Source organism: Erpetoichthys calabaricus, chromosome 1 (genome assembly GCF_900747795.2).
Source record: "Erpetoichthys calabaricus chromosome 1, fErpCal1.3, whole genome shotgun sequence".
Lineage (NCBI taxonomy): Eukaryota > Metazoa > Chordata > Cladistia > Polypteriformes > Polypteridae > Erpetoichthys > Erpetoichthys calabaricus.
In genome coordinates, this window is record NC_041394.2 from 312884131 (window position 1) to 312909832 (window position 25702).

The 25702-nt window shown below is 38.9% G+C and overlaps 1 protein-coding gene across 1 annotated transcript in view; it reads left to right on the forward strand.

Annotated features, from left to right (window-relative positions):
• Window positions 1–25702, forward strand: part of stab2 (stabilin 2) — a 253190-nt gene that overhangs the window by 31717 nt on the left and 195771 nt on the right. Inside the window, exon 4 of the mRNA XM_028817445.2 lies at window positions 20857–20942. Coding sequence (XP_028673278.2) covers window positions 20857–20942 — 86 coding nt within the window. The remainder of the gene's footprint in view (window positions 1–20856; window positions 20943–25702) is intronic.

The window sequence follows — 25702 nt, forward strand, 5'->3', positions numbered from 1 at the left end:
AAAGGTGGAATATAAAAAGCAATAAAAAAATTTGTCTGGTTTTCCAAAGTCTGTAGTTCTTGTCTTAGTCAAGTTTACAAGGTCTGCCCAGTGCCCATGTCTATACCATGAATTTTCATTAGGTGAACCCCAAAGACATGTGGATTAGGATAACTGCTGATTCCAAATTGGCCCTATGTGAATATGTGCATGAGGGAACCCTTCAATAGAATAATCCTCTGCCCAGGACTGTTTCCTGTGTAAAATAACTGCCAATAAGTGAAACAGAGAAATGATAAAGAGTTGGGGATCAGCCAGGTACCCCCTTTAATCTGAAGAACTGAAAGCAAAAGTAAAAGGTTGTGTATTTTATGTCTTTGAAAGAAGTCTTCTCTGTTGTGAAGTTGCATTTGATAAGCAAATGTGGTCCAATCTCCAGTGTCTTTGCTGTTTAAGTAGTACCCATGGTGGAAGAGGCAAAGCATCTGGCGCTATACGAGAAGTGGCATCATGGCCCGTCCCAGGACTCTTCTATTTGTTTGCTGGGAGGAGAGAAGAGGTTATTAGTGATTGCTTTTGCTCTGTCACCATGTATGGTTGTCCTACCTCTTCAGAGCTGTCCAGATGTCACCCCAGCACTTGTGTGTGACACCTGCTTTGCAGCTGATGGGATCGGTTCTGACCCACCCATAAGAAAGTTATGTTAAAATGTACAGATTCATTGAAACAATGTTTTAAACAGTACAACATATGCAGAAAATGATATACAGTATCAGTCATTGCACCTTTTGGAGATAACACCATCCCAAATGATCCCATTAGAAGAAGAATTAAGTCATAAATTAAGCATCAGACTCAAACAAAGAACAAAAATCCAAAAAACCTGAACAGCTAGAGATATAAAAAGCAGCACCATACCCTTCTATATGCTTACCCGTTTTTATACCTTTGGCTTACAGCATTACCATGTATAGACCAAGCAAAATAAATATGCCCTTAAATACATTTGTGCAAATTAAAACAAATATATAAACCTAAAAATACAGTAGAAGATATTAATTTGTTAAAAATGAACACAATATGTTCTAATATTGCTCTCGTCACCTAAATGAAGTGGGCTCAGTCCAGTAGGGAGTCATGTAGATAGGAAGGAATTTAATGTGCAGTTAACATGTCGTCTTTCCAGTTAGCAAGATGCTTTAATTTATCTGTTAAGCTGATGCCTTTACCCAAGGCAGCTTACAACATTTGTGATACAGTTTCTTTCATTTCTTTTCTTTTTGTTTTAAATTGGCGCACATGGAGTTCAAGTGACAATTCAGACACAAAACCTCAGGGTTTGAAGTCTAAAGCCACTACACCACACTGCCAGTCAGTGACACGCAGCTGGCCATTTCTGTAGGCCTTAATGCACTCATGGACAGGCTGAATGTATTGTTGTATAGTGTTTCTCTATGCAGATAAAAAGTAGTTACACTGACTAACAATATAACAAATAAAAGAACGGCAAAAAATCATATAGCATTTACACAAGCACAGCGTTGTTAAGGTGTACACATAGCTCATTATTAGAGGAATGAACAGGTTAATTTCTTAACTTTACTTTTAACAACACAAACAATAGATTTTTTTACCATATTCCTGAAAATGCACTCATAATGCATTTTATATTAAGTTAATAACTTCCCTAAAGTCATAAAGATGTAAACCGGGGTTCTCAGTCACAGTCCCAGATGGCCGCAGTGGCTGCAGGTTTTTGTTCTAACCTGGCTGCTTAATTAGAAAGCAATTCTTGCCCATAATTTAATTTCATGGCTTGTTAGTCCTTTACTCTGCTATGTCACGTAATTCTCATATCCTAGATTTTCTTCCCCTTTCTAAGGATATCATCCAAACGATTTGAAGGCTAAAATAGATGAATAATTCTCAGTCCTTCACTCTTTTCTCTTCACTTTCCTTCCAAGTATTTACTTAAACCCAATAGTGCGTGATAAATACACACAGGTGTAAATGGTAACAAGCTAAATGGAGAAATGCTGGTCTCTTTTGTCATTTGCATGTTATTGCTAATTAGGAGCAATTCAAAACTAAGAATAAAGTTGTTTAAGACTAAAATAAGCAATAAGCGTTCAAAATCTTAACAAGTGAGACAGCAAAAGTGAAGCAGGAGTGTTACATGAGCAATAAGTGCTTCTTATTAAGCAATTGAGTTGGAGCAAAAACCTGCAGCCACTGTGGTCCTCCAGGACTGTGATTGAGGACCCCTGATATAAACTAAACTTTCTCCATTTATTAACTACTTCCCCTTTTCCCTATTGTTCTGCACTGTGTTATTTTTATACCTGAAGTTCAACTATATTTATTTTTATGAGCTTTATAAATTTGAAGAGTCAAAAGTCCAAAGTATATAGATAGACTATTAAGGGGACAATAAGTGGTTTGGAAATTACACAAGTAGAACTACTCCGATTAAAAAGGCTGACATGAATTAAATTGACAGAATTTATTCATTTTTTTTAGTGAGGTAATGATAATGTCTATAAAATCCTTAATATGTATTTTTCAAAAATCACTGCATATTGTGAATTTCCCCTTGGGATTAATAAAGTATCTATCTATCTATCTATCTATCTATCTATCTATCTATCTATCTATCTATCTATCTATCTATCTATCTATCTATCTATCTATCTATCTATCTATCGGGAATTTCTAAAAACAGGAAGCTAGCAATTGTTCCAAATCATCAAATACGTTGCCTCTTTATAAACTTCTTCACTAAAGAAAACCTAAGAAGAAAATGAATTTAGAACATTTATTATTTTAGTATATGTATATTTAATTTCTCCCATACTGTTCTTAAAACTTTATCTCTACCTTACACATTGTTTTATTTCTAAAATATTAAAAAAGAAAGGTCAGATTTTGCTTTTCTGAAATATTCCTCTCTGCTTTTTAGCTTTCCTAGTATCATTTTTACCTGATGCTCACATGTCCAAATACTTGTATGTCCTATGAATAATGGTCAATTGTCTTGTATGTATTACTCAGATGTGCTTTCTTTTCCAATTTCTTTCTTAGTTTTGCATTAATCCATTGCAGAATTTTCATAAATTTCGTAACGTTTTTAATTTTTCAAATGAACTTTTCCTGCATTGAATACGATATGGAATAACAAGCACCAAGATGAGAAGGACAGAGCCGCAACATAATTGGGAGGGCATTTTTACTGTTTTATACAAAACAGACAAATAAACTTACCTGCTACATAGGCCAAAAGGAATACCTACAAACTGAACAAAACGCAGTGGCACAAATCACAGCACCTCTCCCCTTATTTTCTTCTAAATAATGTCAATACAAACAGTATCTCATACATACTCTTGCAGATGCATGGCCAACATTTTGCAATCCTCTCTCCAGCATGCAGTCTTTCCTGTGGCAAACCAGTCTATTCCACTTTCATTCTCTTAATCTTTGGATCCCCTCTTTAAATACTTTGAAGGGATTCATGACACCTTCTATAACCTGGAGAGAAAAAAACTGTGTTTTTCAGGAAAGTTTGGTGCTATCCGAGGTAGCTACCCAGCTGTGTTAACACTTTAAGCCTACTTGTCTGTTTCCTGATTGTCTTTATGCTTACAACTTTGCCCCAGTTTTTCTTTTAATGTTTTTGTCCCATTTGTTCAAGACATCCATCCATCTATCCATTTTCTACCACATATCTGCATCTGGGTTGCAGGAGCAGCAGTCTAAGCAAAAGTGCCCAGAGGTCTCCTTTCCTTACCACTTTCTTCAACTCCTCCAGGGTGCTATACCAAAGTGTTCCCAGGCTGGCTTGGAGATATAATCTCTCCAATGTATCCTGGGTCTTCTGTGAAGTCTTCTCCCAATTGGACAAGCCCAAAACACTTTCCAAGGTAGGCATTCAAGAGGCACTCAAATCAGATGCCCAAACCACCTCAAATGGCTCCTTTTGATGAGGAGAAACAGCGGCTCTACTTTGAGCTCTTCCTGAATGTCTGTGCTTCTCACCCTATCTCTAAGTCTGAGCCCAGATATCCTGTGAAGGAAGCTCATTTCTGTCAATTGTATTTTCAGTCTAGTTTTTTCAGTCACCACCAAATACTCGTAGACATAGGTGAGAGTAGGTACATAAATCGACAGGTAAATCAAGATCTTTGCATTTTGGCTCAGCTCTCTCTTCACCATGACAGGCCAGTACAATGTCCACATAATTGCTGATGGTGCTCCAAGCCACCTGTTAATCTCTTGGTCCCATCTTCCCTTACTTGAAAATAAGACCCAGACATACATAAACTACTCCACACCCCCTGCCCTACCCGGAAAGGACACTCCACCCTTTTCCAGCTGAGAACCATTACCTCAGACTTGGAGGTGCTGATTCTCATCCTGACGTTTTCACCTAAGGTCATCACTCAATGAAGCCAAAAGGACCACATTATCTGCAAAAAACAGAGATGGGATTCTGAGGCCAACGAACAGGACCCCTTCAACCACTTGGCTGTGAGTAGAAACTCTGTCCATAAAAATTAAGAACAGGATAGGTAACAAACGGCAACCCTAGCGGAGTCTCACAACCACTAGGAACTAGACTAACTTACCGCCAACATCACAACACAAGTTCTCTCTCCAGTTGTAAAGGGATTGAATTTCATTTCTAAAATTGAATTTAGCACTTTAAACATTTGCATTTATGTGCTACCAAAACAGTCTGAAACTGATCTCTAGCATCCTAATGGTTCGATTATTTCTACTACCGAAAGTTAATACTGATTTTTACAGATTAATAAATCAAGACAGCAATGGTGTTTTTTGGCATGAAAATTCCTGTGGGGTCACATAGACCTGAGAAAGAGATGGAGTGTGTGCATGTGTATTTGCGTACAAGATTGATAGAGTATCGAGCACTTAAAGTGAAAAAATCACAACACCAAATCATCTGCTTAAACTAATTGGAAGTCCCATCTGCCTAATAGCCCATTAAACAGGGCCCTACTGTATAAGTATTCATGGATATTAAAGCTCTCTCCAAACCCACTTGTCAATAGCCTGAAGGAATGCTCTGGTAATGTTAGACATTCTCAGTGGGCTGAGTAAATGAATACCCAATGTAGTAAATCTCTGGACAATTAAGTCAGGTAATTTAGAGACTAACATTGACATTTGTTAACTATCAAAGTTTTAGCTGTAGGTGGGATACTAGGATGCCAAGCCCTATAAAAGAGAAGGAACAGTTGTAAAGTCCTGTGATACTGTTATACATGAATGAATTGAAAGGAATTGAGTTGATACTGCAGCTGTGTGATGTTTCAGTGTGCAATTCTTCAACACTGTGGGAGAAGAACATTGCAAAAAGTAAAAACATGAACAGGGCAAAAGAGCAGGACATTTGAGAAAAACATAACCCTTTGATACTTTAATAAAAACACTTTTTTCAGTTTAAAGGTTGAGCTCTAGTACAGTGAAAACTGTCCCTGCATTCTCTCAGCATGTACAAGCTGATGCAAAATATATGGCTCAGGCCTCCCACGCGCCCAAACTGGATTATGCAGGTTTGGTCATGTTATGTTTGTATGTTATATACCAGTATACTGGATATTTACTATACATTATATGTATACTATATAATTCAAATATACAATGTATGCAGACTATACAGTATTATCACATGTGTGGCTTGGAAACAAAATTATCATGTATCTATAAAACAGGAATGCTAAAATTACCTACAGTTTACAGAGGAAACTGAGATGTAAGAATTACAGGAAACAACAGAGTTCAGCTACTTAGCTAAAGAAAGAGAGAACTGTAATTCCTGTGAAGGGACATAGGGCAGAGAACATCCTTATTGTGGACGGAATCGTGTAAAGGCAGATGGTGTGATCTTTTTCATCCTGAGGTTATCCAATTTCCTCTTAGGAAAACTTTTAGTATACTGTTTATGTTTGCATGCAGTGTAAACATATGCAGTATACTGTGATTGTCTTTTAGGTACTGTATATAGAATAGTACAGTATGTACTGTAACTAAGATCAGGAAAGTGGCAGGAGCAGGCTATATAATTTATCAAATACTTTTAAGCACTTTTCTACAAGACTTTTTTTTTTATAAAGTATTATTTTCTTTTTAGTGTTCAGTTCTTTCAATGGTGGTAGGTTTTTCCCTGCCAGGTTGTATATTTGGTAAGGATTTATCTTCCTGTAAGTTTTTATTTAAGAGAGGTAGCCTAACCCATTCTATGTACAGTATATATATCTCTATTCAAAAGTAATGTAATTTCTGCTATTCAGCAAAATGTATTTTCTATATTAAATCTGATTAACTGAATATGTGTTACAGTTTTTTTTATTTTGGTTAATAGCAGCATGGAGCTTAGTAATGCAGCTGGTTCAGTTTCCAGCTAAGGTCTATAGAAAATTCTGGCAACTGCATGCTATACATCAGATTTTTCTGTCAGAAGCTGTGCTGGATATGGCATCCAAAGATGTCCTGCACCTTAAAGAAAGTAGATGAGGGCCTCTTTTAGAAATGAAAGTGTCTCACTGAATCGTTTTAAAGGCTTCATGATGGCTTGTGGTTTATTAGATAACTAAAAGACCTTATAAAGTCAAGTCTGTGTAATCAATCCTTTCTCTATGTGATCTGCAATTATTGCACACTGTCCTTGGGCAATCAGCTGATCTGCTGTACTTCAGTGCTCAGTCAAGTCCGCTATGAGAGTAATGGCAGATAGCAAAAGAGCATCTTGAAAGTTTTCTTTTCAAATGCTTTTAAGAGTATGAGAAAAAATAATTTTTTTATGATTCATTGAATGCAATGACCAAATAGATATTATAAAGAAAGTGACAGTGAAATACTTACAATTAAATGCATCAAAATGTTTAAAATGTCTACATAGCCGCAACTGACCTTAGTACATCAAATTGGACACATCCAGGTTGTGTAGTCTTTCATTTGTTCATAGCGGTCCTGCATGTTTCAAGCTGATGTGCATTTTTCTCCATATTATGCAGTTTTAACACATATTACAAAGACATGCAAGTTAGTTTAATTAGCAACTCCAAACAGGGTCAGTATGACAGAGAGTGAGCCCTATGTTAGAGTGATAGCTCCTGGTTTGTGTTCAGCACTGCCGACTTACTGTAAGTACAAGCAGGTTTAGCAGATAGACTTCTTCTTCTATATATTATATTATATTATTATATTATATTATATTATATTATATATTATATTATATTATATTATAACGCAAGACAACCATGGGATACAAATGACATAGCCACGCCCACCAACTCTAAGACCATGGGACACGATGACAACTCACAGAGCCACGCCCGCCGACAACTCACAGAGCCACGCCCACCAACTCTATAAATTCACTAAGTCCATGGCAAGCAAGACACATGCAAGACAGAGCCACGCCCGCCAACTCACAGAGCCACGCCCACCAACAATTCGAGTGAGAGTGAAAGCATTTGCCAAGAATGTCTTCATTAATCAAGAATGGAAGTCGGAGGTTCGAAGACGATCACATACCGTCGTAGTTCCGACCATAAACGATGACGACTGGCGATCCGGCGGCGTTATTCCCATGACCCTTTGGGTGCAAAGCTGAAACTTAAAGGAATTGACGGAAGGGCACCACCAGGTGTGGAGCCTTTCGCTTAATTTGACTCAACACGGGAAACCTCACCCGACCCGGACACGGAAGGAGGATTGACAGATTGATAGCTCTTTCTCGATTCTGTGGGTGGTGGTGCATGGCTGTTCTTAGTTGGTGGAGCGATTTGTCTGGTTAATTCCGATAACGAAAGAGACTCCCTCCTGCTAAATAGTTACGCGACCCCCAAGTGGTCAGTGTCCAACTTCTTAGAGGGACAAGTAGCTTTCAGCCACGTGAGATTGAGCAATAACAGGTCTGTGATGCCCTTAGATGTCCGATGCTGCACTGAATGGATCAACGTGTGTCTACCTGGTGCCAAGAGGCATGGGTAAGCCGTTGAACCCCATTCATGATGGAGGCCGGGGCTTGCAATTGTTCCCCACGAACGAGGAATTCCCAGTAAGTGCGGGTCATACGTTCGCACTGATTAAGTCCCTGCCCTCTGTACACACACCCTGTCGCTATTACCATGGTCGGGTGACTTGGTGGATTATATATAGAAAAGCAGCCGGAACCGCAAAGAACAATGAAAAGTCAACGTGGCTCAGAGGTGCATGTGGACTGCAGCAGAGACGAAAGCGACTGAGGTGGTGTTTGGAAAATGAAAAGTCAACGTGACTCACAGGTGCATGTGGACTGTACACAGATGAAAGCAACTCAGGTGAGGAGCTGGGGGCGGGCACATGAGCAGGCAGTGCATACTGAACGATGACTAAGAGATGACTAAGAAATCAGCAGACTAGAATGGCGGGGGGGCCGGGTCGGTGGGGACAGAATGGGCATCCTTCCCCTCTCCCCCTGTTCCGCCCTCCGTGCCTGAGCGCTGTCAAGCACCGTCCCTCGCTCTGGGAGGTGGAGGCGCGACAGTGTTCCTTCAGTTTTCAGTCACAGACAATTGTATGTTTCCCTCTCCAGAGTTCCATCTTCTCATTCACCTACAGTTGTATCCTCAAACCCACCCCATTTGGAAAACTGTGTCTTTCAGGAAGTGTTAACCCATCAATACATAATTATGCGGTGTATGCTACATCACGGGTTGGCTAGTTATATTATATTATACTAGCTGTCCCCTGTGGCTTCACCCGCATAGTAGTGAAACAGGACAGCGAGGATGGCCCTGCCTGGCTAACCTACTCCTGATGTCACACTTCCCCATCCCCTCAGCCCACAGCCTCTGTCTCAGATTAGCACGTATATATCGATCCTGCAAGTGAACTATGATTCTTAGCGCGATGAGAGAAGTTGCAGAATCAAGTGGAATGTTCAAGCAAATTCTAGAGAAAAGCCCGATCTAAATCCGTTAAGTAGTTCTCTCATTCGCTTGCTAAGTGGATGTTAGATATGCCCCGAGGCTTGCACGTGACTCTTGGATTTGCGCAAAAAAATCTGTACCACAAGTGAACTATGATACTTAGTGCAATGAGAGAAGTCACAAAATCAACTGGAATGTTCAAGCAAATTATAGAAAAAAAACCCGGTCTAAATCCGTTAGCTAGTTCTCTCGTGAAAAGTGGACAGACAGACAGACAAACAGATGTTGGATTTTATATATATAGAGATTAACATATATGCCTATCATAATTTCCTCCTCACATGAGAACCACCTTTGCCTAATGGCTTCCTGTGCCCATAAGGCAGCAACTTCAATCCTGTATGATTGGTGACCAGCAAAGCTCCATCATTTTTTGAATATTATTTATAACATTGCTTTTCTGACTTTTCTACTCTTTCATTTATTCATCTTAGTTGGAGCATTGCTCTCAGACTTCTGTCCACTCCCATTTTAACTGACATTGTTTCAGCATCCCTGAACGTCACTTAACCATGTTTTTGAGTGATTCATGTTTATGTTTGAGGATGTAAATCTGTGGACACAATAACTCAAACACAAAGCACTTGATCAGTCCAACTTGGAGCATTACGGTATTCGTTTGAACGTAATAAATTTGAAGCTTTAATATTATAATCCTTATAAAAATCCTTTTCAGTTTCACCGTTCAGTGACACCTTCCATCTGCAGTAAGAAGTAACACACAGATATAACCACACAGACATAACAAAGCTAATTATACAATTGACTGGTCATTGTTTTTAAATTTGTTGTTACAATGAGTAAACAATAATTCAGTACTACATGTTACTCAGATTAGATTAGACGTTTGTCCCCTATTTATCAATAATATAAACACAGAGGAATATTTAATTTGAAGCAGTAACTAAAAGAGACTGAAATACCTAAAATGTTAGCAATAGTTCACTTGCTCAAATTATTCAAATAGATATACATAAACATTAATAACTGTCAGATTGCAAAATTTTTTTGAACCATTCTTCATGAAAGAAACAATGTAGTATATTTACATTTACTTTTATTCACTTAGCAGTTGCTTTTATTCAAATTAACTTGCAAAAGAAGTCAATATAATAATGTACCATCAGACTGGGGAAACATGTTAGAGAACAATGTCATAAAAAAATTGGTCTTCACAAGTGAAGAGTTCTTAACTAAACACAACACCACAAGACTAATTACTCATGTCTTACCTATTAAGAACCTTTTCATTGAAACTATTATCAATTAGAGAAGTCTTCCAAATAAACAAAGTGATGGAGTCAGCAGTTTGGTTCCAGCTATGAGCAACAAAAGAAAAGAGCCTGGACAGAGATGCAATACCATGCAGAGGTAGTATCACCACATGCCAATTATTAGCAGGCCTCTGTGGGCTAGAGCTTAGAGACCTCTAAGTTAGGAGCTTCTAAGTTCCTCTGTATACATAGGTGCGAATCCCATGATTACTCAGAAGGCAAGCGTTAAGAATTTGAACTTAATGCATGCTGCTATGAGCAGCCAGTGGAGTGACCTGAAAAGAGAAGTGCATGTGTCCGTCTTGGCTGGTTGAACACAAGATGTGCTGCACCACTTTGAATCATCTGCAGTGGTATGGTAGGACATGCAGGTAACCTTGCCAGTAAAGAGTGTCATTAGTCAAGACCTGGCAAGACCAATACCAGGACCATAAGTTAAGCTGCACACTCCATCAGAATAGGCCTAATAATGTGGATGTAGTACAGGATGAGTTTGTATGAGCGAGAGATATTTGCAGTGTGATCAGTGAAGAATAGCTAGTTAGTGATCATCATCCTACAGTTGCACAGTGACTTAGTAGGTCTTGATAATGACAGGGTGTTGAACAGACAGACTGGGTGGAATAACAAGCAGCTCCATCTTTGCCAGGTTGAGCTGGACATGGTGTTCCTTCATGCAAGTGGAGACAAGCTGAGATTCTAGTGCTGACTGTCATACTCAGAAGGAAATGACAGGTATAGATGAGTATCACCTGCATATTATTGATATGAGAATCCATGGGACTGCATAATCACAATTGTGTCATTTCAATAAATTAAACTCTAGTAAATGCTTACCCTATCACAAAACAAAGCTTTCACTATGCTTACCATAGTTTACTTATCAAAAAAAAAACAACACATATCACTCTCAAATGTAGATATCCAAACCTAAGAGTTACTCATTTTGCCTAGTTTTTGTGACATAAATATTATAATTCCTTAAAAAAGTAAAGTCCCTTGAAATTCTAAAGTGAAATAAGCAGATTCAAACAATGAATGCAGTGTCTTTCTATACCAAAACCCTTTTAAGCTACTTTAAAAGTACAAATACTTAAATAACTACTTTAGTTTATTAGATGAATGAATTGGAGCAGACTGAAAGATTTTCTTCAGCATTACAGGTGGGAACTGAACCAGTAACCTTGGGGCTTGCAGAGTAAAAGCTTAGCCATTAAGCCGCATAGTAATAAATGCATGTGTGGACATATAGTAAAGGAACTAGATCTCATTACTTATCAGGCTCTGGCAGAGTCCTTTACTTGAAGAGTACAAGGGCATTGTATTTATTCCCATACACATAATACAGCTCTCTAACATTCTCGGCCTTGGGTTTTTGGACTTTAAGACAATTATCTTAGTAAAGGTCTGCAGAGATGCAAGTTGTCACTCATGACCCGAGGGGCTCCCTGCATGATTTTAGTAGAGAACGCTTGCGGCAGGAATTTGAAAAGAATGGACATCCTCCAGAACACAGCTTGAGAAAGTTTCCTTCCTCAGCTGAAGAAAGTAGTACAAACAGTTTGCCCCTGGAATGTGCTGACAAATGAAGTGTAAGACTAACATCCAGTACTTCCTTACTAGATAATATTAATAATGCAGTAATAGTAAACAGCTGAGAACATTGACAACAGATGCAGGTCACTGGGTTTAGCTATGATTTTCTTTTCTTTTCTTTCATTCTTAGTAGTGAGGGAGGGAGACATGCAGCTGCAGTGTATGGTGCCCATGACTTCTGCGTTCTGCCCAGGCACAGTGTATGTTTAGTTTGTACATAAACATTCTCCTTGTGATACTCCTCCTGCATCATAAAAATGTTGAGTGGTACTGTAGTTAGGAGACTCTGATGAGGATGACTGTAAGTGCGCTGCGCTAACTGGTAGACGATACTGGGTTGCCTGCCTTGCATTATTTTTGGCCAGGACAGGATCCCTACCATGGTGACTCTGTAAATGCGTTAGATGTTAAAGTGGGTGCTGGCTTGTTAAAGGCCTATAGGTGATTGAGAAGAAAGGTAACAAAACAAAGTGCTATTTTTTATTCAGTCACATAATATGTGTAATATATTGGCTTCAGTTTCTTATAAGCTTATAAAAATTAGATTAAGGGAGCTCAATAACTTTATGGATGTTGAATTTCATTCTCAAAAGGAGTATGGCATGTTGGCTCAGTGTTACAGTGCATGCATGTTAGGTGAGTCTCACGGCTTATGTTACATTCCTTGAGAACAACTGCCTTGTGTCTTTTAGGCCGCTGCCATAATTTGCTGCTCAGTCATCAGCTGACCTAAACAAGTACAACAATTACTTCATTTTTGTATAACATCTCAAGCCACTATCTGAGTCCAAGTCTTTAGGGCTGCACATTTCATCAGAGGCAAGAATTGGAACGACAAACTGTCCACTTAATGTGTTAGCCACTAAGACACACTGCCCATCTACAAACATGCAAACCTCGTTTTATGCTTTGTCATTTAAATAGTGAACACAATCCAAAAAAGATAGTTTAGAATTGTTTCCATAAAAAGAAGTAAATCCAATCTAAAATAAAGAAATAAGAACAATACATTCACACAGAAATGCTGACTTGAAGGGCATTTGTTAGTCCAGGAGTAATTTGCTGACAGCAGATCACTTGTCCAGGATGGTCTGGCCAGCAGGAAGTACAGAAACATCCATCACATGAGAACAACCAGTCCTGCTGCAGGAGATAGGAAGAGGGCCTCTGCCTGCAATGTACCGTGTGAATGTGTTACAACAGTGATAAGGAATCGGGTGGAGTGGGGGGCTGCTGAAAAGACAAGTGAAAGGCCCAACCCTATTGAACAGAAAAATGTCGAGTCCTTCCTCTGTGTCGAGTGCGATTGATTCTGCTCTTCTGTTTCCCTGATGTACTGGCTTGAGTGCTACACAGTGGTCGACTTTAATCCTTCCGCCCTTTCTCACTGGCTCCAATAAAAAATACATGAAACAATTAAAAATGGAAAACAACTGCAATCTTGTCAGCCACAGTGGTAAAAGTGGCTGCCAAAGCTGTGAAAAAGTAATATGGCAACACAGAACTACCAAAAACAACAAACACACACCCTTTGTCACATTCACTAACAAGATATCTTTTTATCTAAATTCAATAAATTAATTCTCATTTAACAGAGGGAAAAACAGAGAATTGCTTCCACCTCAATGATAGATAGATAGATAGATAGATAGATAGATAGATAGATAGATAGATAGATAGATAGATAGATAGATAGATAGATAGATAGATAGATAGATAGATAGATAGATAGATAGATAGATAGATAGATACTTTATTATTCATAGCTTCAGTCTTTCACTAAACATTTGAAATTTTCATGTTTCCTCCATATCTGTGTGCGTTTTTCTCCAGATGCACTGACTATAAAAAGTATTCAGCCCCTTTGAAGTTTTCACGTTATTATTACATACTAGCTGTGTAAGCCCGTGCTGTAAAAATTCAGACAAATTGACTTGTCTCTCCTAGGAGGATTTGTTTTACCGACATGCTCGCATCTCTTGTGCATTAGCGGCAGGAGGAAAATTAAAAGGGATACTGTTTTGCCAATGTTAGCAGCTAAGCGACTTTGTCTTTCTTCTGAGGTTTCGTTTTGCAGGCCTCGCTTGTGTTATTAGCGGCTAAGTGAGTTTTCTGTTTCCTCGGAGGCGGAGCCCTTACCCCAACTCCACCTCTCACTTCTGGGCCGGACAGACACACACACTTCCACGCGTAGACGTTTATACTGTATATAAGATTGAATCAAACTGGATTTAATTTGGCTTTTTTGACACTGATCAACAGAAAAAAGACTCCTTAATGCCAAAGAGTCAAAAAGAAAACAGATGTTTTCAAAGTTGTACAAATTAATAACAAAAATAAAACACAAAATAATTAATTATGCCATATTTAATATAACTCGCTTAAACCCCCACTGTGAAGTATGGTGGTAGCAGTACAATAAATTGTGAACAATTACAAGGGTTGGAATACTGTTCACACCATAATTAGGTTTTCTTCCAACATCTTAAAGGTATGTGTTTGTATGTGTTAGAACTGTTGGCAACCTTAAATTAACTCTATAATGCAGTGAACTGACACCCCCATCCAGGAAGTCTCCTGCTGGCACACAATGCTGTTGAATTACTCTCCAGCTTCCTACATAAACTTTGAAAAATACTTTTTCTTTAACGGCATTTTATGGTTCTTTACTGGGTTGTGTGGTTTCTTGAAGAGCTATTGTTTGACAAAAGTGCCATTTCGTTGTCGGAAGAGTTCTTTGCATACAAAGTTGGTTCTTCCTGCTTTGCAAATCTTTCTAATATGTACAAAAAACTTAAATCTTTAATGTATGACAGGCTTCCTAGCAGAACACTATCAGATTCAGGAAACTGGGTCTTAGCCTGTGCTATTATATGCAGCAAGAGTCTTTGTAAAATCACGAGCCATTGGCATTTCACAAATCTGCCATCTATTCATGGCTATTTACTGTATGGAGCCTGTTACAGATCTAAATAGATAAAGGTTCTCTCTGGAACCTTTATGTGGATGTGTTTTATTGAAAGCAAAAATGGTTCTCTTATGGCATTGCTCTGAAGAACCACTCTGACACCTTTATTTTTAAAGAGTGCACCCCTTGTAAAACATGACGTGCAGCCATGGGTAGTTTAAAGGGGAACGGGTAGCTTGACCAACACTAATGGATGCCAGCCACTAGTCAGAGGTTTCCACACTCTAGGCCAAGAAGGATCTTCTACCAGTCCACAAAAAATGGAAGAATGTTTTTTACTTTGCCAAACTACAAATTTAAATTATATGTAGCACTGTTCTATGTTAAATCATTCAGAAATTGTAATGCAACCTGCTGCTTTAAAGCTCCATTACAAAAGCACAGTCATTACGATTGTCTTATTTCATACTATAGTGGGCCGCTGCTGTGCCCATTGGTACAAAGTGGCAATGGAGTATTGCTCTTTTACATGGATTGTTTAGGTAGCATGGCCCATTTGTTGTTGCAGTCCTAGCTGGAATTCTTTTGCAACTTTGCTGTTTTTATTGTCATGGATGCTCCTTGTGTGCATGATGAAATGCCATTTCACACAATGTAAAAAAACAAAGCTACTTTTCTATCTTTCTGCATATGAAGGTGCAATTTTTTGTTTGCACACACCAAAATATTGCCACAAGCTGGCTTTGGGCTTAGGATTTAGTAAGAAATGCTGGCCAGTGAAATGTTCCGTTTTTCATACAAAAGAAGAAGAAGTAATGCAAAGGTAATGCACTGTTAGTAACGTGTTACTTTTTATAATAAGCAAAAACCACACACTGTTCCAGTGTGCTGCTGAGGTGTCACCCTCTGCACTCGGGTCCCAATCCAGGTGGTTCATCGTGTGGGGGGGTGCGGCAATGTTCCAACTATGTGTATATACCATTTTTAGTTACTATTTTTTGAGTAGCGAGTCACATAGCTAAGTTACTTTTAAAACAAATGTTCCCTAGCACTGCTTGGGGAACAAAAGAGTGGGATACCAGGGATAACTATGATTTCCAGCCTGGGTAGGTACATTTTTGTTGAGTTTCACAGCTAGACTATTGAAGTTAGCCTCACTAAACAAAATTTATCTACATGTTTTTGATTTAGTTTCACCTCTAGAAACTCTTCTTGTAAACCTTCTGGGTCTAAACACACTGTCCCACTGTTGCATATCTCCTTTCATAACTTACTAGCCACATCAGAAAATTAGAACAATCAAGACAAGAACAGGCCATTCAACCCAACAAAGCTTGCCAGTCCTATCCACTAAATTTTTCTAAAAAAAACATCAAGCCTACCATGCTTATTCCAAGTGTCTATGGTTCTCTGAGTGAAGAAAAATTTCCTAATGTTTGTGTGAAATTTACCCTTAACAAGTTTCCAACTGTGTCCCCATGTTCTTAATGAACTCATTTTAAAATAACAGTCTCGATCCACTATACTAATTCCCTTCATAATTTTAAACACTTCAATCATGTCACCCCTTAATCTTCTTTTGCATAAACTGAAAAGGGTCCGCTCTTTTAATCTTTCGTCATAATTCATCCCCTGTAACCCTGGAATCAGCCTAGTCGCTCTTCTCTGGAACGTTTTTAGTGCTGCTGTGTCCTTTTTGTAGCGTGGAGACCAAAACTACACAGAGTACTCCAGATGAGGCCTCACCAATGCATTATAAAGGTTGAACAGAACCTCCTTGGACTTGTACTCCACACAGCACGGCGCTATATAACCTAACATTCTGTTCAGAACGTGGCAGTAGATAGTGTTGAGTCCACTATAACTCCTAAATCCTTCTCATAAGGTGTACTCTCGATTTTCATACCTCCCATTGTGGATTCAAACCTAACTTTTTTACTTCCTAAGTGTAATACTTTTCATTTACTGACATTAAATTTTATCTGCCACAAATCTGCCCAACCCTGTATACTGTCCATTCCCTTTGTAATGATTCAATGTATTCCAGATAATCTGTCAATTCACCTATCATGATGTCATCTGCAAACTTAACCAGCTTGTTGCTTATATTCCTATCTAAATCATTTATATATATTAAAAATAGCAGTAGCCCTAGCACTGACCCCTATGGACCAGCACTCTTAACATCAGCCAATTCTGATAAGGTTCCTCGCACCATCACCCTCTGTTTCCTGTGTCTGAGCCAATTCAGCACGCATCTAAAAATATCACTGTAATCTCCAATTTCATTTAGTTTAATGCCCAACCTCTCATGTGGCACCTTATCAAATGCTTTCTGAAAGTCAAGACAAATAATATCATATGCTCCACTTTGATCGTATCCTTTTGTTGCTTCCTCATAGAATTCCCTCTTCTGAACCCATGCTGACTGTTCAGAAAAACTCCTGTACTCTGCCATATGCTGCTCAATCTTATCCTCAATAATTCCTTCCTTTAATTTTCCTGTGATGCATATTAAGCTTACTGGCCTATAGTTGTTTGGATCTGCCAAGTCACCCTTTTTATATAACAGAATAATATTTGCCATTTTCCAGTCATTTGGAATCTTCCCAGTGCGGATTAACTTCCTAAAAAAATGTGTCATTGATTTTTAAATGTACTCGCTAGCCTCCTTAAGAACTCAAGGGTAAATATTATCTGGTCCTGGTAATTTCTTTGATTGTCAGCCTTATTAATCTGAGCAGCACTTCTCTCTCTACAATTTACATATCCTTCAGTACCTCCTTAATAGTCCCATTTACTGTGTTTACTGAGATTATCCACTTCCTCACTTGTGAAGACCTCAGAAAAATGTGAGTTTAGAGCATCTGCTATTTCATTGTTTGTATCTTTTAATTCCCCTTTACTATTCCTGATGCACTTCACATCCTCCTTGACTGTTCTTTTACTACTAAAATACTGAAAGAATCTCTTAGGTTGTCTTTTGCCTTATCTGCTATATTCCTCTCCAGTTGTCATTTAGCCTACCTAATATCCTTCTTAATGGTTGCCCTCATGTTCTCATACGCCCTATGGTTCACTTTGCAGTCATTAGTCTTAGAAGGCTTATAAAGCAGTTTTTTTCTTTTGTAGTTTTTTTTAACTCTTTTTTAATCCACTGTGGAATTTCTTTTAGTTTCCTATTAATTCCATATTTAGGTATGTACCTGTCCTGCATTACATGTTGTGATGGGTGGCCGGCTACATATTCCGGCCCACACCTCCAGGCCGCCAGGTGGAGCCCTCCCAACTGCATGGAGGTTCCCCGAATTCCAGCAGGGCCTTATGGACCTTGTAGTTTCTATGTGCAGCCCTGCTGGATACCATGGGGGCCACCGGGAGCCGCTGTAGGGAGGCTTTCAGACTGCCATGTCCCCTATAACCTGGAAGTACGTCCTGGTCACATAAACAGGAGAAACGACGTGCTTCCAGGTTGAAGAAAAGGTCTTTTACTCTGACCCTGAAGTAATAAGGACTTATGGATTGTTGGACAGGAACCACTTCCGGGTCAGGGGGTATAAAAGGACTGTGGGAAAGCCCAGACACTGAGCTGGGAGGAAGGGTGGCGAAGTGTCTAGGAGAGGAGGATTGGCATTTGTAGAGAGGATTGATTATTGTATGTGTAGTGTGGAGTGGAGGGTGCTTTGTGCATGTAATTATTATAAAATAAATAAGTCTTGGACTTTTACCTGGTGTTTGGCATGGTACCTGAGGGTTCAAGAGGTCAGTAACAGCCTCTACTGCTACAATGTAAAACATTTTTAAACCTGTTCCACTGGTTCTCGACTGTCTCCACATTTAAAAGCTTATCCCAGTCTATCCTCCTTAAAAAAAATTGCCCTACCAAAGTTCAACTTAACAATTTTAGTCATTGCATCTGTACTGTTACAAAACACTCAGAACTGTATTATATTATGGTCACTTGACCCTAGTGGTTCAATCACCTCTACACACTTAATTCTATCCTGATCATTACAAAATACTAAAGCCAAACAAGCTTTACCCATTGTTGGTGCTTTAATATACTGATTTAAAAAACAGTCATTAATTACTTCTAAAAACTCCTGCTCTTGTGATTCACCATTTGCAAGGGTATCCCAGTTAATATTCGGAGAGTTAAAGTCCCCCATGACTATAATATCCCCTGTAAACTTGCCCTTTTAATATTACTAAAAGATGTGTGTTGAAATTACTGTCTGAATTGGGTGGTCTATAACACACTCCTAAAATAAGACCTCTTTCCCTAATGCTTTCCAGACAAAGCCACATGTCCTCACTAAGATGGGGCTCATCATCCAGCTGAAGAGGACTTGCATTTAAATTCTGTTTGACATAAAGAGCAACTCCACCTCCTTTTTTTTCTGTCTATCCTTCCTAAAAATGTGCATCCTTCTATGGTATATACATCCCAATCTTTGTTATTTTGCCAAGTGTTCCGTTATCGCTATAATATAATAATAATGTTCTGCTACATACAGTTCCAACTCATTTGACTTACATTTAATACTTCTAGCATTAAGACAAGCTATTTTTAATGTGTTACTTCTTCTACATTTAAATGTTTGATTAGAATTTACATAACTGTGCATTTTTATTTCTACACCATTGTTTGTTTCCCCATGTTTAGTTCTAAACCTGGCTTGTCCTAAACTCCCTGCCTCCCCATTCCCTAGTTTAAACAATCCTAGACTAACTTACTCATACGTCTTCCTAATATGTTGGTGCCCCATTACCTCAAGTAGTAGCATAAAGTTACAAATATTTGATATCTCTTGCCTCACGTTCCTCGATTTTCTTGTGTGTGTGAACCTCTCTTCACTGGTGTTTCCTCTCTCCCGTAAAGCCTGCTTCACAGACATTTTGATGTGCCTTGCTCACCTCCGGTCTGCTTTTATACCTTCCGTCTTTGAAGGTAACTCTCCGCATGGTTCCCACAGCTTTACTCCTTGTGTGTCTTACATGTTTCACAATTCTTCTTCGAACATGTCACCAAAAGCAAACTGACCAATCACAACAAAACCAAACTGACCAAACAGATTGCTCAGAGGGACTGGGCAAACACAGAGACCTTACAGTTTTATTATATAGTAGATTCAGGGCATGACTGAAGCAAGTGGTTCACTTATGGCCCTTCTTGGGTACGGCTCCACTCCTAAATTTTTGGTGTCTTCTCAGAGAGATGTCCTTGGTTTTGGATTTCCTTTTCTTTCCTAATGACAGAGAAAAAGATACTCAAAGACATCTCCATTGTTCACACCCTCCACAAGGTCTAGCACTCAGCTAAAATTGGTGGTCATTGGCCATAAAAGCATTGCTTATTATTCTACAGCTGTACATGGGTCCTCTTCCTTAGCCACACCCCATCACTTCTGGTCTGTCTCACACACGTGAGACTCCACTCCTCTCTCAAACTTGACGTTCTCTCTACTCTTCTGTGTCCACTGCCCACTGCAATTTACAATTTTCCTCTGTTCAAATGGCTCCCTCACTCTTCAACTCTGTGAGCTGTTCCATACCAATATCCTTCCTGAGATTCCTCGGGAACCAGGCCCTAAGTCCAATGGATTTTAGTGAAGTAGTCTCTTAGGTGCTTTTGTCCATCAAGTGTAAGTTTAATGTATGGCAGACTTCTTCAGGTGGCTCAACTCCCTTCTAACAGTCCACACACACTTTAGCAGGGTTATTTGTATTTTTGCTAATTTTAGTAGGATTTCAAATATTTTTCCAAGAAAGGGCTCTCACTGAAGCATGTTGAGTGACATTTGGGTAAACATGATCAGTGCACCATCATTGGCAGTCATTCATTAAAAAATAAGATCAACACTATCAAAGTATCTGTTGGTTTTGGAGACTGGGCCAGAAAGTAGATTCCATTTAGGAAATGGCTCCACAAATCTTGGTTTTCCCCATTGTCTTTCTGCCCTTATCTTTTGTCTGCTTCATCAGAGAGGCAGTTAGTTTTAAAAAAATGGCAACTGTTTTGTTAAATTTTAATTAATATCATTCTGGCCTGTACATAACATTATTACCAGTTAATGGCTTCCTATTTCATTCCTTACAGAGTGCCCTGGAGGAGCTTCTGTACCTTGTAGTAATAATGGGAACTGTTCAGATGGAATTTCAGGCAATGGGACCTGCACCTGTCTGGTAAGAGCTTCTAATTTCCATTATTCCATAAGCCCTATGAGCTGCGTTGTTTATATGAAAATGTGCTGTATACATAAATGTTGCTGTTGTTGGAGAATGATCGCACCATGAGGCATGTCATCAGTCTGGAAAGACATGCCAAAACAATAAAGAATAAAAAAGAATGACTTTAATCAGGATTTAATTAGAATTTGTTTGTGCTGGAATGTGTGGACATAAGAGATACAAGAAATAATAATCAACCACACATCTACATTACAGTACACTGTAAACACTTACGATTTCATCTGAGTCCCTACATTCATTAAAATTAAAAAATAAATATACTACAGCAGATAAAAGACTTGCTTTTAAATCATTAAAGTCTAAATCTGAAATGTGATGCCAACAATTGAAACTTAGAAATCAGAAGATTGCTGATTAAACTCAGTGAATGAGGACTGAAGCAGACCAATAATGCAATTATTAACCATATCCTTGATTTTAAAGATACATAGCCATTAAAGAAAATTTGAATGAGGATTTAAACAACTACAAAAGATTTGAAACTTCAAGAAAGCCATAAAAATTAGATTTCTCAATAAAGGCCTAAGATCTAAAGCCTCAGAGGGAGAGTGGAACTGCCAAACCCCTGGCCCAAAATAAGGAAAAACCTTGATTCGTTCATTTTAATTTATTCAATAACAAATAAAGTTCCAAAACAAGCAAAAAAACACCAAAATGTATCGCAAAAAAGAACATTGATTCAAAACTACAAAATAACAAAAATATTTAATTAGCCGAAGGAAGTCCAAAAGAAAAAAGGTCACCAATCCAAAAATGAAAATTAGATAACAAGAGCCAAATTCCAAAACCCAATATTCAAAAGAAAACTGAAAGAAGATCAATGAACTTACAAGAGAAGGAGAGCCAAGCATCAAGAGCAGGAATAGCTATTGTCTCAGCAAATGCTTGAGGCCTGTTAAGCCCTTAGATAGATAGATAGATAGATAGATAGATAGATAGATAGATAGATAGATAGATAGATAGATAGATAGATAGATAGATAGATAGATAGATAGATAGATAGATAGATAGATAGATAGATAGATAGATAGATAGATAGATAGATAGATAGATAGATAGATAGATAGATAGATACTTTATTAATCCCAAGGGGAAATTCACAATAATCCATATTACTAACCGAGAATGCCATATTACTAACCGAGAATGCTAAACCGGATGATGGACGCAGGCACATCCGGCCATGGGCCGTAGCTGCAAAAAGACGTACTGCACCGGCGCAACAAACAGTCCGCGAGAGTCGGCTGAGGACCCGAGAAAGGCGGACAAAAGAGGGGGAGAGAGGCGGATGAGGGTCCGCGAGAGACGCAGGCGCAAAAAGAGTCCGACAAGAGCACAGAAAACAGGAGTGAGCACATACAGAAAGGAGTCACAAAAATGAGGCTCAACAAGCACCAAAATAAGGAAAAGGCACATAAAAGAGTACTCAAACGAGGGGAAAGAGTACTCAAACGAGGGGAAAGCACGAAACACATTGCACACGAAACTAAACACACCAAAAAAAAAAGAACAGACGAGCGCACAATAGCAAGGCACGACCATACCCCCGCCACCCTACAGGCACGGGACGGGACGGGACACACACCAAGAGGGGGATTCAACAAGCCCATGGAAGACCAAAAAAAAGAACACAAAACCACCCCACAGACCCTACAAGCAAGGGACGGGACACACACAAAGAGGGGGATTCAAACAAGACACAGGAACACAAAAAGAAACAAAACGCTCGCGCAACAACGATCCCCCCCCCACACATCCATAAGAAAAAATGTCTCGACCTCCAAAAACGCAAAGCTCAACTAAAGCTTCTAACTAACGATGTACCTAAAAGTAAAAACTTTATGAACTGCATTAGATCCTACAATAGTTCATTTGCTTTTGCATATACCGGAGTAAATATCAGGCCACCAAAAGGCAATGGCCCATACTGCTTTCGCATATGTGCACAAATACTGCATCGCATTGGAACAGTGCACCCTGAAACAAATCAACAATGCAAATATGCACAAATCTACATCCTAGATCCAGATGACGCAATCTATCAATCAAAGTGTTGCATCGCAACAAGCACGGATTCAAAACGAAACACCTCCCATCTCAGACATACGTTAATGGCAGCGAAGGCTACAACGGGCTTCTCACACAGCACAGGCAAATCGATTACAGCTCCAAAACAACACATCCCAAATACTACACATGCAACAACACGCCTCTCAAACGGCACAAGCAAAACATACACCAGGAAAATTCATTCGGATTAATGAATGTCATTTGCAATCATTGTCATTCAGTTCACTCCCCTGAAGAAACAACTGGCAATACAAGTTATACATTTACACGTTGTTGTCAAAAGGGTCAAATTAGACTGCCTTCTTTACATTCATATACTGAATATCTACAGAAGCTTATAACTGACGATGTACCTGAAAGTTAAATCTTTATCAACTGCATTAGATCCTACAAATCGGTATCCACTATGAACATTAACGGTGGCACTGCACGTGACATCCGTCTTGAAAAAATGTTGTTTATTGATGAATGTTCAATGACATGAAGTCACTTACTCAACACCATTCATAAACTTCTACAAAGCGTTTATGAATAATAATATTCGATTGGAGGAAAGGTACTTTTATGAGGAGGAGATTTTAGACAGTGATTAGCTATTCTTCCAGATGCCATGCACTCAGCTATTGTTCAGTGCACCTTAAAATACGCAGACAATTGGCATTACTTTCAAAAGATACAGTTAGTAAAAAAGATACGATGTCCAGAACCAGATCATAACAATTGCTTATTACAACTGAGAGATGGTACACTCACCAATACAGATGGACTTCAGCCACATATTATTACAATTCCTCAAGCCTTTATCTGCGACGACTTAGTTACAGAGACATTTGGAACAGCAATCTCATTAGACCAAATGCCCCTTTTAACACAACGCACTATATTATGTCCAAAAAATATTAATGTGGAAAACATAAATACCCACGTCATTCCATTACTTCCTGGAGAGACACAACTCTTTCTAAGCTCTGACAAACTTGACTCTGATCACAACAATAACCATCTTAAATGACCTTACAAGTTCTGAGCTGGAATTACCTTTTACACTTAAACGGCGTGTACAAAGAAATTTTCAAATAAACCTTTACACTGTGCCACACACTTTATTGTTTGATTTCAATTTGCATCATCTACACCGTCACACTATACTATATCTCATTCATACATCACGCTCTTTGTCATTCCCAACACCAGGGGTTGGCGAGCGAAGCCCACCCCACAGACCCTACAAGCAATGGACGGGACACACACAAAGAGGGGGATTCAAACAAGACACAGGAACACAAAAAGAAAGAAGACGCTCGCGGCAACAACAATCCTCACCCCCCCCCCCCCCCCCCCCCACACACACACATCCATAAGAAGTGACACCCAAAGCCACATATTCTAAAGTGAACGTCAACACCTTCACACTAGACAGCATAGGTGTCAGCATAGGTGGATCTCCTTACAATAAAGCACTATTAACCGTTCAACTGCAGAAAAGGAAACATATTAACAGTGACTGCGATCCTCCGGAGTGGCAGCAAATCTGTTAATAAATGGTCGTACATGTCACTCAATATTCAAAATACCGGTCCCAATCACAGAGACATCAGTATCCACTATGAACATTCACAGTAGCAATGCCCGAGACATCCGTCTTGCAAAACTGATAATTATTGATGAATGTACAATGGCATCCAGTCACCTACTCAACACCATTGATAAACTTCTACAAACGTTGATGAATAATAATATTCCCTTTGGAGGAAAAGTTCTTTTATTAGGAGGAGATTTTAGACAATGCTTAGCTATTGTTCCACATGCCATGCGCTCAGCTATTGTTCAGTCCACCTTAAAATACGCAGACAATTGGCATTGCTTTAAAACAATACAGTTGGTACAAAACATGCGATGTCCAGATCCAGAATATAACAGTTGGCTAATACAACTGGGAAATGGTACACTCACAAATACAGATGGACTTCACCCAGATATTATTTCCATTCCACAATCCTTTATCTCAGACGACTTAGTAAAAGAGATATTTGGAACAGCAATCACATTAGACCAAATACCCCTGTTAACACAACGCACTATATTATGTCCAAAAAATATTAATGTTAATCACATTAATAACCAAGTCATTTCATTACTTCCTGGAGAGACACAGATCTTTCTAAGCTCAGACAAAGTTGACTCTGATGACGACAATGAACATATAAATTTCCCCTTAGAATATTTGAACACTATTAACCCTGCCGGATTACCACAACACGACCTTGCCCTTAAAAACAGAACAATAATCATGCTATTAAGAAACCTTAACACAAAACAGGGTTTATGCAATGGCACACGGTTAGTCGTCAACACCATGACACGCAATGTTATTCAAGCGACAGTTCTTACAGGATCACATGCTAACAATACTGTTCTCATTCCTAGAATTGACCTTACAAGTTCTGAGCTAGAATTACCTTTTACATTGAAACGCCGACAGTTCCCCATTAAACCTGCATTTGCCATGACCATCAACAAATCACAAGGACAAACCATGGACAAGGTTGGCATCTACCTCTCTGAACCCGTTTTTGGACATGGACAACTTTATGTTGCCTTCTCACGTGTTCGCCGTTCATCTG